General features: G+C 36.9%; 1 protein-coding gene across 1 annotated transcript in view; it reads left to right on the plus strand.

The window, feature by feature from the left end:
• The window catches only part of CPLANE1 (ciliogenesis and planar polarity effector 1), a 4248669-nt gene that overhangs the window by 3431920 nt on the left and 804683 nt on the right, over positions 1 to 12066 (plus strand). The window contains exon 38 of the mRNA XM_044076333.1: positions 213 to 299. Coding sequence (XP_043932268.1) covers positions 213 to 299 — 87 coding nt within the window. The remainder of the gene's footprint in view (positions 1 to 212; positions 300 to 12066) is intronic.

Here is a 12066-nt window from a genome sequence, read left to right on the forward strand (position 1 = left end):
GGTGTCTGAAACAAACAGGAAAATCCAGAAAGCATGCATAAAATGCAGAGAGAACTGTGTCTAGATGGTGTCTGTCCTTTGCTTACAACAGGTTAATCTTTGATTTTTAATTATGAAAAGGGTATTAAAAGCTATTAATGTGATTTTAGTAAATGTATGTTGATAATTTGTGTGCATATTACTGTGAGTTTTGAATCTGTGTGTCTCTGAAGTTAAATCATGCAGGAATATTGAAACAATTACTGAAGATGTCGTTTTTAAAACTAATGAAGATAAGCCAATTACCCCTCCTGTGGCAGGTGAGAATTACATTATTGAATCTACTACTTTGATTATTAAATATGCATGTTGTCTTGATGAATAATCATACCTGTTTTTGCTTTGCTAGCCATCTAATGCATGCTCTGATGTGCTTTGCGATTTCAGTAGTCTTGCAGACTTTAGCAAAATAAATTCTACAGTGTCAAGAAACTTCCTTACTGCTGGCTTGTCGCTGCTGAGCCATTAAGCAGGAGAAGCTTTGCACAGTAATCTAATTCATTTAATTGCTTATTTCATTGCTGGAGTGGAACATTGGACCACATTTCTCCCTTAGGCATGGGAGACCTAGGAGATCTGAGACACAATTTTAAACAGACACTACTGAGTTATGTACAGTAATAGATCTTCTGCTGGTAAAATCTTATTACAGTGACCACTAGAAAATCGGTACATGAAATCTCAACCAAATGGTAGCAGTTGATTCAAGGTAGTATATTTTATGCTGGTAATATCCTAATGAACAGACCATTAAAAAACTTGAGTATGGTAAAAGCTATAATTAGCTGGATACTGACTGGCACAGTGAATTGTTCAGACCATTATTCTTATAGGCTGCTTGGAAAAAAACAATTTGAGTAGAGTACCAAGCATTAATTTGGCAGCTGAAACTAAATGCAGCACTGAAACCAGGACCGAATAAGGCACATTTTATTAATGGCATTCTTAAAAAGAGAGCTGCCAAACTGTTATAACTTTTTGTCCATGTTTACTATTTGAATTTCATTTTAAGAGTGAGCATTTATGGAATGTATTTACTTTGTTTAGAATTGTTTGAATTTTTAGCCATGCTTTCAGAAACTTAAGTATAGGAGAGGGGTCATGTGATTTAACTGATGTGATATGACTGACTTGTGTTTTTTATTGTCGTGTAACTTTTACTGTCATATGATTTTTCATTATTTGAACCTTAGATATTTGGTTTGTAACTATTATCATGAAGTCATGACATCAGAAAATCCAAAAGCTCTAACTCAAATTAAATATGCAGTATGGAAAAAACTAGCTTTGCTCTGTCTTTGGGATACCAGTCTTTTCTTGGGAACTGATTCTACTAACTTGTGTGGATTTACTTTATTTTTTTTGGTTTGTTTGAACTTGCCTAATAGAGGTCTTCCCCCAGTCCTGCTTTTAACAATTATGGACATAAGGATCTATTGCCTGGAAATCTCATTAGGTTTTTGTTGAAACTTTCTCAGTATGTTAACCATGATGATGAGCAACATGGAATTTGTGGAGCTTAGGGAGGGGATGAAGTAGTTATGTCTTCTACATCAGATGAAGGGTTAACTGAATAAATTGAATCCATTGATTTGACTATGACACAGGCTTCTAACAAAAGAAACCACAGCAATGGGAATAACAACGAGGGATGGAAGCAGTCAACTAACAGCAGAACATGTAAATTAGATTCCTTGTTCAATAAAATTTATGGCTTCCATTAAGTAGAGGGGTGCACATCAATGGATCAGACGGTTAGCCTTTCTATATGCAAGCAGTATAAGGTAATCTGGAAAAAATATCCAAGTTGTGAACCTTACAAATGGACAGTGCATTTTTTGATGAATGTTTGCCATGAGAGAGAGTGCCAAAAAGCCTTTGTATTTAGAAGTTTCCAAATAATATAGATACTGATGCCACTTTATATAAAGGATTGACAACTTTATTCACCCAGACAGGGTATGAAATGATTAAAATACTCATGAAGGCAAATACCATTATGGCCAGTTTAATAATTGAAATCAACAAACTTAATGACTCCATCACCTCTGATCTTATTTTCCCACTACACCAGGACCACTGTCAGAGCATCTTTGATAGGACTGAGAAGAATATGACTTCAGTAAGAGAAAGATGGGAGAAAAATTGTGGTATGATAGATGCAACAATGAATTCAAGAAAGCATAACCAGTGCCAGGAAAGAAAACAAAACTTGACAACTTTGCAACAGACAATAAGTAAGCACCATTGATGCAGCACTCACAAACAGGATTTTTTTTTAAATCCTGGCAGTTTGGAGGTCAGAAAGACTGGCAAAGAAAGCTGCCAATCAAAGAGGATGTCAAGTACATTCAGACACGTGCAACATCCTTTGGCAGAACACCAGAGGGAGGGAAGAAGAAATCAGAACTTTTAAAAACTGTTCAGCAAGATGGTCTTACTATTTATGAGAAGAATAGCTTCAAACGTTATAATTACACTACTCTCAAAATCACTCAAGGTTTTATGGACTTGCTTTTTGAAGGAACTAACATTTGTCCCTAGACTGAATTCTTGAAATTGAATATATATATATATATATATATATCTAGAAAGGTTAACTAGTGTATAATCTACACTAACAAGCCTATAATTTTTATCAAAAAATGAGTAAATAATGAAAATATACGACCTGAGCCAGTAAGACAACCTCGCAGCAGAAGCGGCAAATGAGATCTGGGTATCTAGCGCCAGGCATCATGGGATATGGGGTGGCCTCGAGCCAGTATGCAGCTCTCGAGCTTTTGAAGATGGCCGAGTCAGAGCCGAGGATCAGCTCTGAACCCAACCAGCAAGAAAGAAGGCGAGAAGAAGACAACTAACATGGAACGTTATGGTAGGTACATAACTTCTTTTTCTTTGACGGCCATCCTTTTTTGATAAAGTGGTTGAGCTTCTGTAAAACTGGATCTGTAGCTGTGTGATCTCTAAGCTCATCAAGATGTGTGGAAGAAAAATTTCTCACTTCCATGACTTCAAAATCAAAGTGCTCATTCTTGTGCTGTTCAGTGGTGTTTCTGGGTGATCTGGATAATGTATCAGCAAGGGAAAGATGTTTGCCTTTCTGGTAGACAAGATTGAAATGATACTTTTGCAATCTCAACATCATGCGTTCTAATCTGGCTGAAGCTGTATGGATAGGCTTTCTCAAAATAGTGATTTGAGGTTGGTGGCCTGTTCTGATCTGGATTGATCTACCATAAACATAATCATGGGACATGGAACTTGCAAACACAATTGCCAAAAGCTCTTTCTCTATGTAAGCATACTGCATTTCAGCTTGGCTAATGGTTCTGGATGCATAAGCAACAGGTTGACCCTCTTGCAAAATGAATGCACCAAGACCAAATTTTGAAGCCTCACATGAAAGAGTAACTGGCTTGTGGATGTCAAAGTATCTAGAGTAGGTGGACTGGCAATTTGTTTCTGCACATCAAATGCTGTCTGGTGTTGCGCTAACCATGACCAGGATACATTTTTACGTGTTAGCTCTCTGAGAGGTGCAGATAATTGACTCAAGTCTGAAATTAACTTGCCTAGGTAGTTAACCATGCTAAGAAAACGTTGCAAGGCTTGAACATTGTCTGGCGCTGGCATTTCAATAATGCTGTTTGCTTAGAAGGGTCTGGTTGTAAGCCTGAACTGGTAAATAAATGACCAACATAAGTGACTTCTCATAGCCTGAATTTGCATTTCTGAAGATTCAGCTTAATATTCCCTTGATGTGCCCTTTCCAGAACTTTTTTGAGGTTTCTGTCATGCTCATCTGCACCAGTATATCCAACTAGTATGTCGTCTACTATAATAGCACAAGAATACCCAGAAAAAAATTGCTCCATTACACATTGAAAGACTTCACTTGCAGAATTTATCTCAAATGCCATTCTCAGGAATATGTTCCTTACAAATGGAGTACTGAAAGTGGTTAGCAACAAAGATTTCTTGTCAAGCAAAATTTGCCAACATTAATTCTTTGCATCTAAGAGAAAAAACTGTGGCATTTGACAGAAGTGGATCAGTACATATTCTGATGTCATCTGAGTTTTCTTATGAGCTACCACCATGCAAGAAACCCATTCAGTCAGTTCATCAACTGGACAAATCACAGCTTGTTGCACCATTTTGTGTAGCTCAGCTTTGACTCTGTTCTGCATAGCTATTGGAACTTTTCGAGCTGGCCTGATAACTGGACTGATATCTGGGTCTAACTTCATGGACTACACAACTGGAAGCTTGCCTTGTTTGTCTTCAAAAAGATCAGTATAGGTAGAAAAAATAGACTGGGCGAAATCAGAACAGTGGAACAGTGATCCTTCAAGCCAACATGGATGACTTCCTTGTTAAATGAAAACAGTCCCATTTTCAAACGGTCTCTGAGCCCTAATAATGACTGGATGTGCCTCTTGACCACATAAAATGATAAGTCATAGCTTCTCCCAGCAGAGTAACATGAAAGCATTACTAAGCCATCTATCTGAATCTCTTCATCACCGTAAGCATCAAGCTTTGCACACTATGCCAAATCAAGCCTTTCCCAGCACATACTGTAGTAAATGCTTTTGCAGACATAACATTACACTTTAAGCCAGTATCAAATGTGAGGTCTGTGGGTTTTGCCATTTATCCGAGCAGTAAAATATATGTCTTTCTTGGCCCATAAATCTACTGCATCGACTGTTTCGCTCAGCACTAACACACCATCAACATAAAAAGTAGGGTCTCAGCTTTCTAACTGATCAACTCTTTTTTTTGAAATGTTCTCTTTCAATAAAAGAATGTGTGGCTTTTGATTTAAAAAATCTTTTGAAAGGATTCCACTTATTACATTGTGACATTGTTGACCAAAAATGAAGCATTTTCCCCTTTTAGATTCATGATTACTGCACAATTACGACAGGTGGCAATGAAATTGAGTGCTGGCCATTGCTTTGAGTTTGCTGACTCACTCTCATGCTTCACTGAGATTGTGCGAACTCTGGAACTTGCTTAAAAGCTCTGGAGTTTGCCAGTGTGTGTTGCAGGGGCTACAGTTGCTGTTGTGTGCCTGGGCCTTTTAACCATGTGCTGCATGCTATCGACATGAGCTTTAGAAGTTACTGGAAATATGCCTTTCTCATTTGTAAGGATATTTGTGTGCTTTTCTGTGAGCTCATATATCTGACAAATCTCAGTGGCCTTATTCAAAGTTAAATCACTGTCGCGAAGCAAAATCTTTCTCACATCATCATCTTTAATACAAGTCTGTCTTTTATCATCTCATCCTTTAAATCACCAAATCTGCAAGTTTTAGCCTTATTTCTCAAGTCAGTTATATATGCTGAAAAAGTTTCACAAGGATTTTGATCCCTTGTGTAAAATAAGTGTCTCTCCATTGTAATGTTTGTCTGGGGGTTGCACATTTCTCTAAATTTACATTGTAAGCACTCAAGGTCCTCCCTTGAGTTACCCGGTACAACAATATGATGGTTTCCCCCCTCTCCTGCAAAGATAGCAGGTACATACACAAATGAACATTCCCTTTTAGTGGCTTCTGACCCAGCTAAATTAAGCAGAATAAATGCCATTGTACAGTCATCTTTATCCGAAAATGCAGCCTATATGAAAATGTCGTACTCTTGCTGAAACACTCTCCAGTTCTCTGCAATATTAGTATCAAACACAAGTGGACTAGCTTTTCAAAATCCTTCAGCCATTTTTTTCTGTGTAACACTGGAAAAGATTTACCTAGCATACTCTCTGTATGGGCTTTATTATCAGAAGGATAAGAATCCGAATCGCTTTCTGTTGGATAGCTCACTTTTTGTCGGACAAAATTTTGTATTTTATTCTGAAAGCAGATGGATGCAGCAGCTTGAATCTCAAACCTGCTTATTTACATTCCCTGATTGCTGGGATAAATTTACTCCCCTTCTGCCTGGTATCCTGCAAGTAATCATTTTTCTCAAGTACTCTACTGACTCCCACTTTTAATACTTAGTCCTTTTGCCACATTTTTGCCATAAATAACTCTTTTTGCTGGTAAGTATGCATCTTTACCATTAAAGATCTGGGTTGCTTTCTCTTGGCAAGGTTTGGATCATGCAGATGACATACCCTTTCAATTAACAACAACTGCTGTGGTATACCAGTCCAATTGCTTATTTGTGCTTTCATGAAATTAATAGTCAGTTCCTTCCAGTTTGTCTGGTACAGCAGAAATTTTCAGGGTTATGTACAGTTGATATAAAAAGTGTACATACCCCTGTTATAATGCCAGGTTTTTGTGATATAAAAAAGAGACCACAATAAATCAAAAGGTTCTTCAACTAAGTATTAGTTTAAGGGTGTGCACACTTATGCAACCAGCTTATTGTACGTTTTTCCCCTAACAGATTTGTTTGTTTTTCAATTGGATTGTACAGGTTATAGGTCACACTAAAGGTGGGAAAAGTTTTGAAATGATTTATTGCGGTCTCATTTTTTATATCACAAAAACCTGGCATTTTAACAGGGGTGTGTGCACTTTTATTTTTTTGAAACATCTCTTCTTGGGCAGTCTCATAATCAACAGCCTTTGATTTTTGCAGTTTTAACAGCTCATCTGAATATCTCCTTAAAGCTTTTTCCATTTTCCACACTTTTGTTATTTAAGTTGATAAATTCCAAAAGTGTTTTGTTTATTTTAATCAGCCGTGAGCACATTTGACTTATGACTTCCAGCAATCTATAGGGAAAAAGCTGGAGCTTGAACTGCTTTTTGCTGAACAGCTGCAGGATTCTTCCCAGCCTGTGTTTTCTCCTCACCTTTTGTAATTAAGTTCCTGTCAGGTTCTCTGAATTTCTTTTTTGCTGGCATCTAGGCAGTGCACGTACTAGCCAGTTACTGAAATTTACATGAAAGATAAATTCACTGGCTCTCTTGTCTGAGTTTCTTTTTTCACACTGGGAAATAACTCAGTGTGCAGCCATCTTGGAAGTCAGTGCTGTGGAACATTTTGAGACAGTTTCATTTGTTTCAGAATATAAAATAAAGATAAAATAATGTCTCTACTTGTACAAATTTGTTCTCACACATGAATTGGCTCAGCATTATTCATATTTATTTGGATATAATATATAAGGTATTTCATTGTATGGGTTAGAAAGAGTTCTATTATGGCAGCTAAGGATATGTGGAAAGAGGCTAAACAAAAGATAATACACAAATTGAGAAGTTGGAAGTTTTTGACTATGAATATGGATACTAATGTACAAGCAGTAAAAATGTTTTTAGTTGCTTTAGTTTTGTATGCAGGTTGGGCATATTTTTATCAACCAGAATATAAGTTGCAGACCATAATTAATGATATTAATTTGGGAGAGAAAGAGGGCAGGAGTTAAGTGGGATAGAGCAAGGTAGTTGGGGATTATCAGATTTGAAGATATTCTTTGGAGCTACACAATTAAACCTAATGTATATAATGCAAGTTGAAGATTATAAATCAAAATGAGAAGAAATGACATTGAAACTGGGGGAGGAGTTTCACAAAATAAGGAGATAATAGGATTTTAGATGCAAGCCCTTAAGGAGAATAAGAACCGTACAGAATTTTATATATATAAAGTAGCAGAAAGTATTTTAATAAACAAGCCAGAATGGGAATGGACAATGAAGATTTTACCATTGGGGATGACTGCAAATAAGGGCAAAGAAAATAGGCAAAAAATATGTGGAATTTTTTTGAGAAAATTAGCAAAGGAGCCAAGGTATCAAGAGGAAATTGCTACGGATAAAGTAGTAGAGTGAGATAATGCCAAACAGAAGTTTAGACTGTGGGTTAGAGATTGCTTTCCCTTCCAGGGATTGATAACAGAGTATAGGCAAAGAGAAAGGCGTAGGGGAGTCTTAAATGAAAGGCCAACTCTGGTTGCATTTTAAGTTGTCATTAACAGAAACTGCTGTTAAAAAAGAGATGGTTTGTAAACCATACAAATAATGCATGACAGCTATTAGAATCAATCAGAAGTTAGGAAAGACTGGGAAGTGAGAATGTGAAGGCAATATACAAAGAACAGTGGGAGTTTATATAACTCCTAGATGTGCATCAAAGTATAGAAGGGTTATGAGGTTTGCATGGAAGTATTTGTATAGGTATGTTATACCCCAGGCAGACTTGAGAGATTTTTTTTTCTCAGTGGATAGCAAATGCTGGAGGTATGATGGCAAACATGGGGGAAATTTTGAACATGTTATGTTCATCATTCCCACTGCCTCAGTGAGATTTCCGCTTATCTGCCAAAGTAACCCAGTACTGGCCAGCTTTCAAAAACTCAAACTCCTTTCCCTCTGTCTTCCTGTGACAGCTGATTGGATGAGCATATCCTGAGGCAGAAGCCTTTTGTTGTCACAGAAATTGAATGTTAAGTCTTTTCCTGCCGTCCAAAAAAGAAAATTTCATTTCAGTTGGTTGTAAAAGAATTCTGTACAAATTTTAAACTGTTTTTGTGATAACAGGATAAGTTGGCAGAGTTTACTTATGTGGGGACATAACATATTACTATCACCTTTAAGTACTTATTGTGATGCACTGTCCAGTAATGTCAGTTTATTATTCTGGCTGGTGTTTTCTCCCCTTACTTGACAGATCCTAAGTCTAGTACCCCCCCCCAATTAAATGCAGTTGTACCTAAAAAGAAAAAAATAATAAAAATATACCACAGACTATGGTTAGTTATTCTGTCAGGGCCACTGCTCAGCCCGCTGACCACTTACCTTTTGCCCCATCTCCCTCTAGTGTAGTTTTACCAACCATTATGGAACAGGGTTTAGACACATCCTCCAAGGCTTTTCCCAGTACCTGGCACAGGTATGGGAGAACCAAACCCTTTGGGTGCAAGTGTAGACTCCTTACGCAATATAATACTCTGTCCCCAGGTATTTTATCAAGTTGTGAAGTTCACAAGAAAAAGGAACAGAAGCTTCATCATACAAGTGATGATCACATTATAGCTGTTTATAAGGCTGATTTGGTTTCCTTGGCTTAAGAGTGTTCTCAGACACTAATAGACAGTAGTAAACAGCTAATTTTGGTGTTCTTGTTCCCATACTTGGCTCTGATTCTAGTTTAGCTAGAGACCTTCCTATTGTTTCAGAGAATGATTAGGATGGTCCGTCGTGATTAGTTGATTAAGACAATGGTTTCCTAGTTGACAATGAGTACAGTCACTCTGATTTTTCAGAAAGTTACTGTAAGTCCAAGCAAGGGTTCGCTTTTCCCTCTGATGATTGCTTGATTTAGTGATGTTTTTGCTTGGGAATAGTTGGGGACTACCCCAGAGATAGGCAGGGTATATGACAATACAGAGGATGAGATGCCCAATTCTGTGGCTGTCCCTCTTTTTGCTGTCCTTGGAAGATGTTTATAAAGCTGCCTGTAGGATACTATTATGTATTCCAGCAGTCCCTGAAAATTCTCAGAGAAAATATAGGGTCTCCTTTGATGACAAGTCTCTCTTCTTCTTTGACTACTGTGCTAGCTGCAATCTCCTCAGCTGTCTGCTCAGATAAAAAGTCCCTTGGTTTCATTTAATCCAACACTTCATGATAAAGAGGGAAAATGGTTAGATCTTCAGGGCAAAAGAATATATATAGTAATCTAGCCGTTAGAATGTAGGATTATCAGGGCTATATGTGGAAATTTATTTTACAGTCTGAGAACAGTTTGGATAATTTTACCTCATCCTTGCCTACAGAGCAGTAGTCTTGAATGAAATTATTTCTAATTTCACTTAGATTTCAAGACATAGTTTAAAGGTATGCTTGAATGTTTAGATACAGTCTTGAGAAACTTTGCCTCTTCTGTTGTATTAAGACTATATGCTTGGTTTTATAATGAGAACTTCTCTGATGATTTAAAAGCTGAAATTTGAATGCACCTTTAAGATCTGAATTGGTGTTTTGGGCCCTATGTTGCACATATTCTCAAACAGTGGAATGATAGAGGTAAATTAATGCATGATGTATCTAGTATATTTCAGGTACCCAAATTCTCCTCAAACAAGGCGCCTTTCTTCAGGGGGCAGAACAAACAGAAGTCCCAGCTGAACAAAAGTCAGGTATTCAAAAGGAAATGGCAAAAACCAGGATTTTGCTCCAGAATCTTTTTGGTACCAAGAAAGGAGCACGCCTGGAGACCTATCCTAGAATTGTCCTTTCTAAACACCTTTGTAAAAGTTCCAAAATTCAAAATGCTCACCTTACAGTTGGTCCTAGTGTTGCTTCCAGACCACTGTTTCATGTTGACTCTAGATCTTAAGGATGTTTATCATCATATTCCTGTATCTAAATAATCAGTAAAAAGGAACGTGTCCAAAATAAAACTAATAATCCACAGAACGGACACAAAACGGAAACACTGGCACTTCAAAAGCAGTCAGTCGCAATGTAAAATTGCTAAAAAAAGAAACTTCTTTCTCTAATTGCATACAAAATCGCCACAAACCACAGGTACAAAACCAAAACTGGTTAAATTCCAGCCACGCTGTTCCAGAAATCAGTCCAAGTGTTGACAAAGCTTTAACGTTTATTCACTCCGTTTTCGTTACACAACTTCATCAGAAGCATACAAGGTCCTCCCCACAATACCTTATATACCTGAGCCAATTACAAAATTAATTGGTTACCTAGTTAAAAAGACACTAATCTTAAAGCTTTAAAAGTTGCTATACATAGCTTGTTAAAACTCTTTATATTTAATATATTAGTAAAAATTCTGTACCACCACTGTAGTACCATTAAATACACATGTTTCCCATGAATCTAATTAAAGATATAATGTAGACAAATTTGAAAAAAATATATATTTTAAAACCAAAACCTTCACAAATTAACTGTAAAAAGCAATGGGATAATTTTTCTGGGTCTTGTTTTGCTAGAGTTTGGCTGCTCTTAGTTTAAGGACAGGTCCCAGGGATATCATACCATTCAAACCAGGGGACTTAATCGCTTCAAGGGTAATTTGCCAATAGAGTTCCCTGTATTCAACTCGGGTCTCCCACATACCACCCCTGGGGTCAACATCTACCACTTCTAAAACAAAAAACTGAAACTTTGCCTTGATACATTGTTTAGAATGTTTAAAAAGTGCGTTACTTTCTTTACTGGTTCTAATCTCGTATAGGTGTTCGTATATTCTTTTTTTAAGGGGTCTCTCACTTTTCCCTACATAAAATGAGTTACATGCTGTGCATACAGCTAAGTAAATAATCCCCTTAGTATTACAGTTTGCAAATACATTTATAGATAACCTTTTATTTCTAGCTTGTAGGAAGTAACTATCACCTACAATAATATGGGAACAGTATTTACAATTTCCACATCTAAATAAGCCTTTTTTCTTGGATGAGTTGTTTGAGCTATACCCCTTGTGACCTCTTTCTATTTGGTTTTTGATGGTATTTCCCTTCTTATAAATAAATTTCAAGGGGTCAGTGAATATACATTCTAGGTCAGAAATTTTGGAAAAATTTTCCCATTCATTTTGTATAATGTTTCTGACTTTTGGTGTTTGTCCATCATAGGTCATTACTAACCCTTTGTCATAGGTCGTCATTTTCCTATGCTCACCAACCATACCCTTATAATTGTTGCTGTTACCTAAAATGGGTGCAAACCTGGAATCCCTCCCCATTGACACTTCCTGAAGTAGGTCATTAAAAAGTTGGTTAGGGTATCCCCTTTCCAAAAATTGGCTTCTTAGCCATTCACATTCCTGTTGGAACTGTTCGTTTTCTGAAGACATCATACAAATTCTAACCAACTGACCCTTTAATACTCCTTTTTTCTGAAAGTGAGGGTGCGAGCTGGTATAATGCAGGTAAGAGTTAGAAAAGGTTTCTTTCCTAAATACTCTTGATGCAAATTTGTTCCCGTTTTTTGTAATGGAAATATCCAAATAGTTAAGCTTGTTCTTATCAAAGTTGTATGTGAACCTAAAAAATTCCGTTGTATTATCCAGATAGTTGACCATT

The sequence above is a fragment of the Protopterus annectens genome, chromosome 1.part0 (genome assembly GCF_019279795.1).
Source record: "Protopterus annectens isolate FY-2018-M chromosome 1.part0, PAN1.0, whole genome shotgun sequence".
Lineage (NCBI taxonomy): Eukaryota > Metazoa > Chordata > Ceratodontiformes > Protopteridae > Protopterus > Protopterus annectens.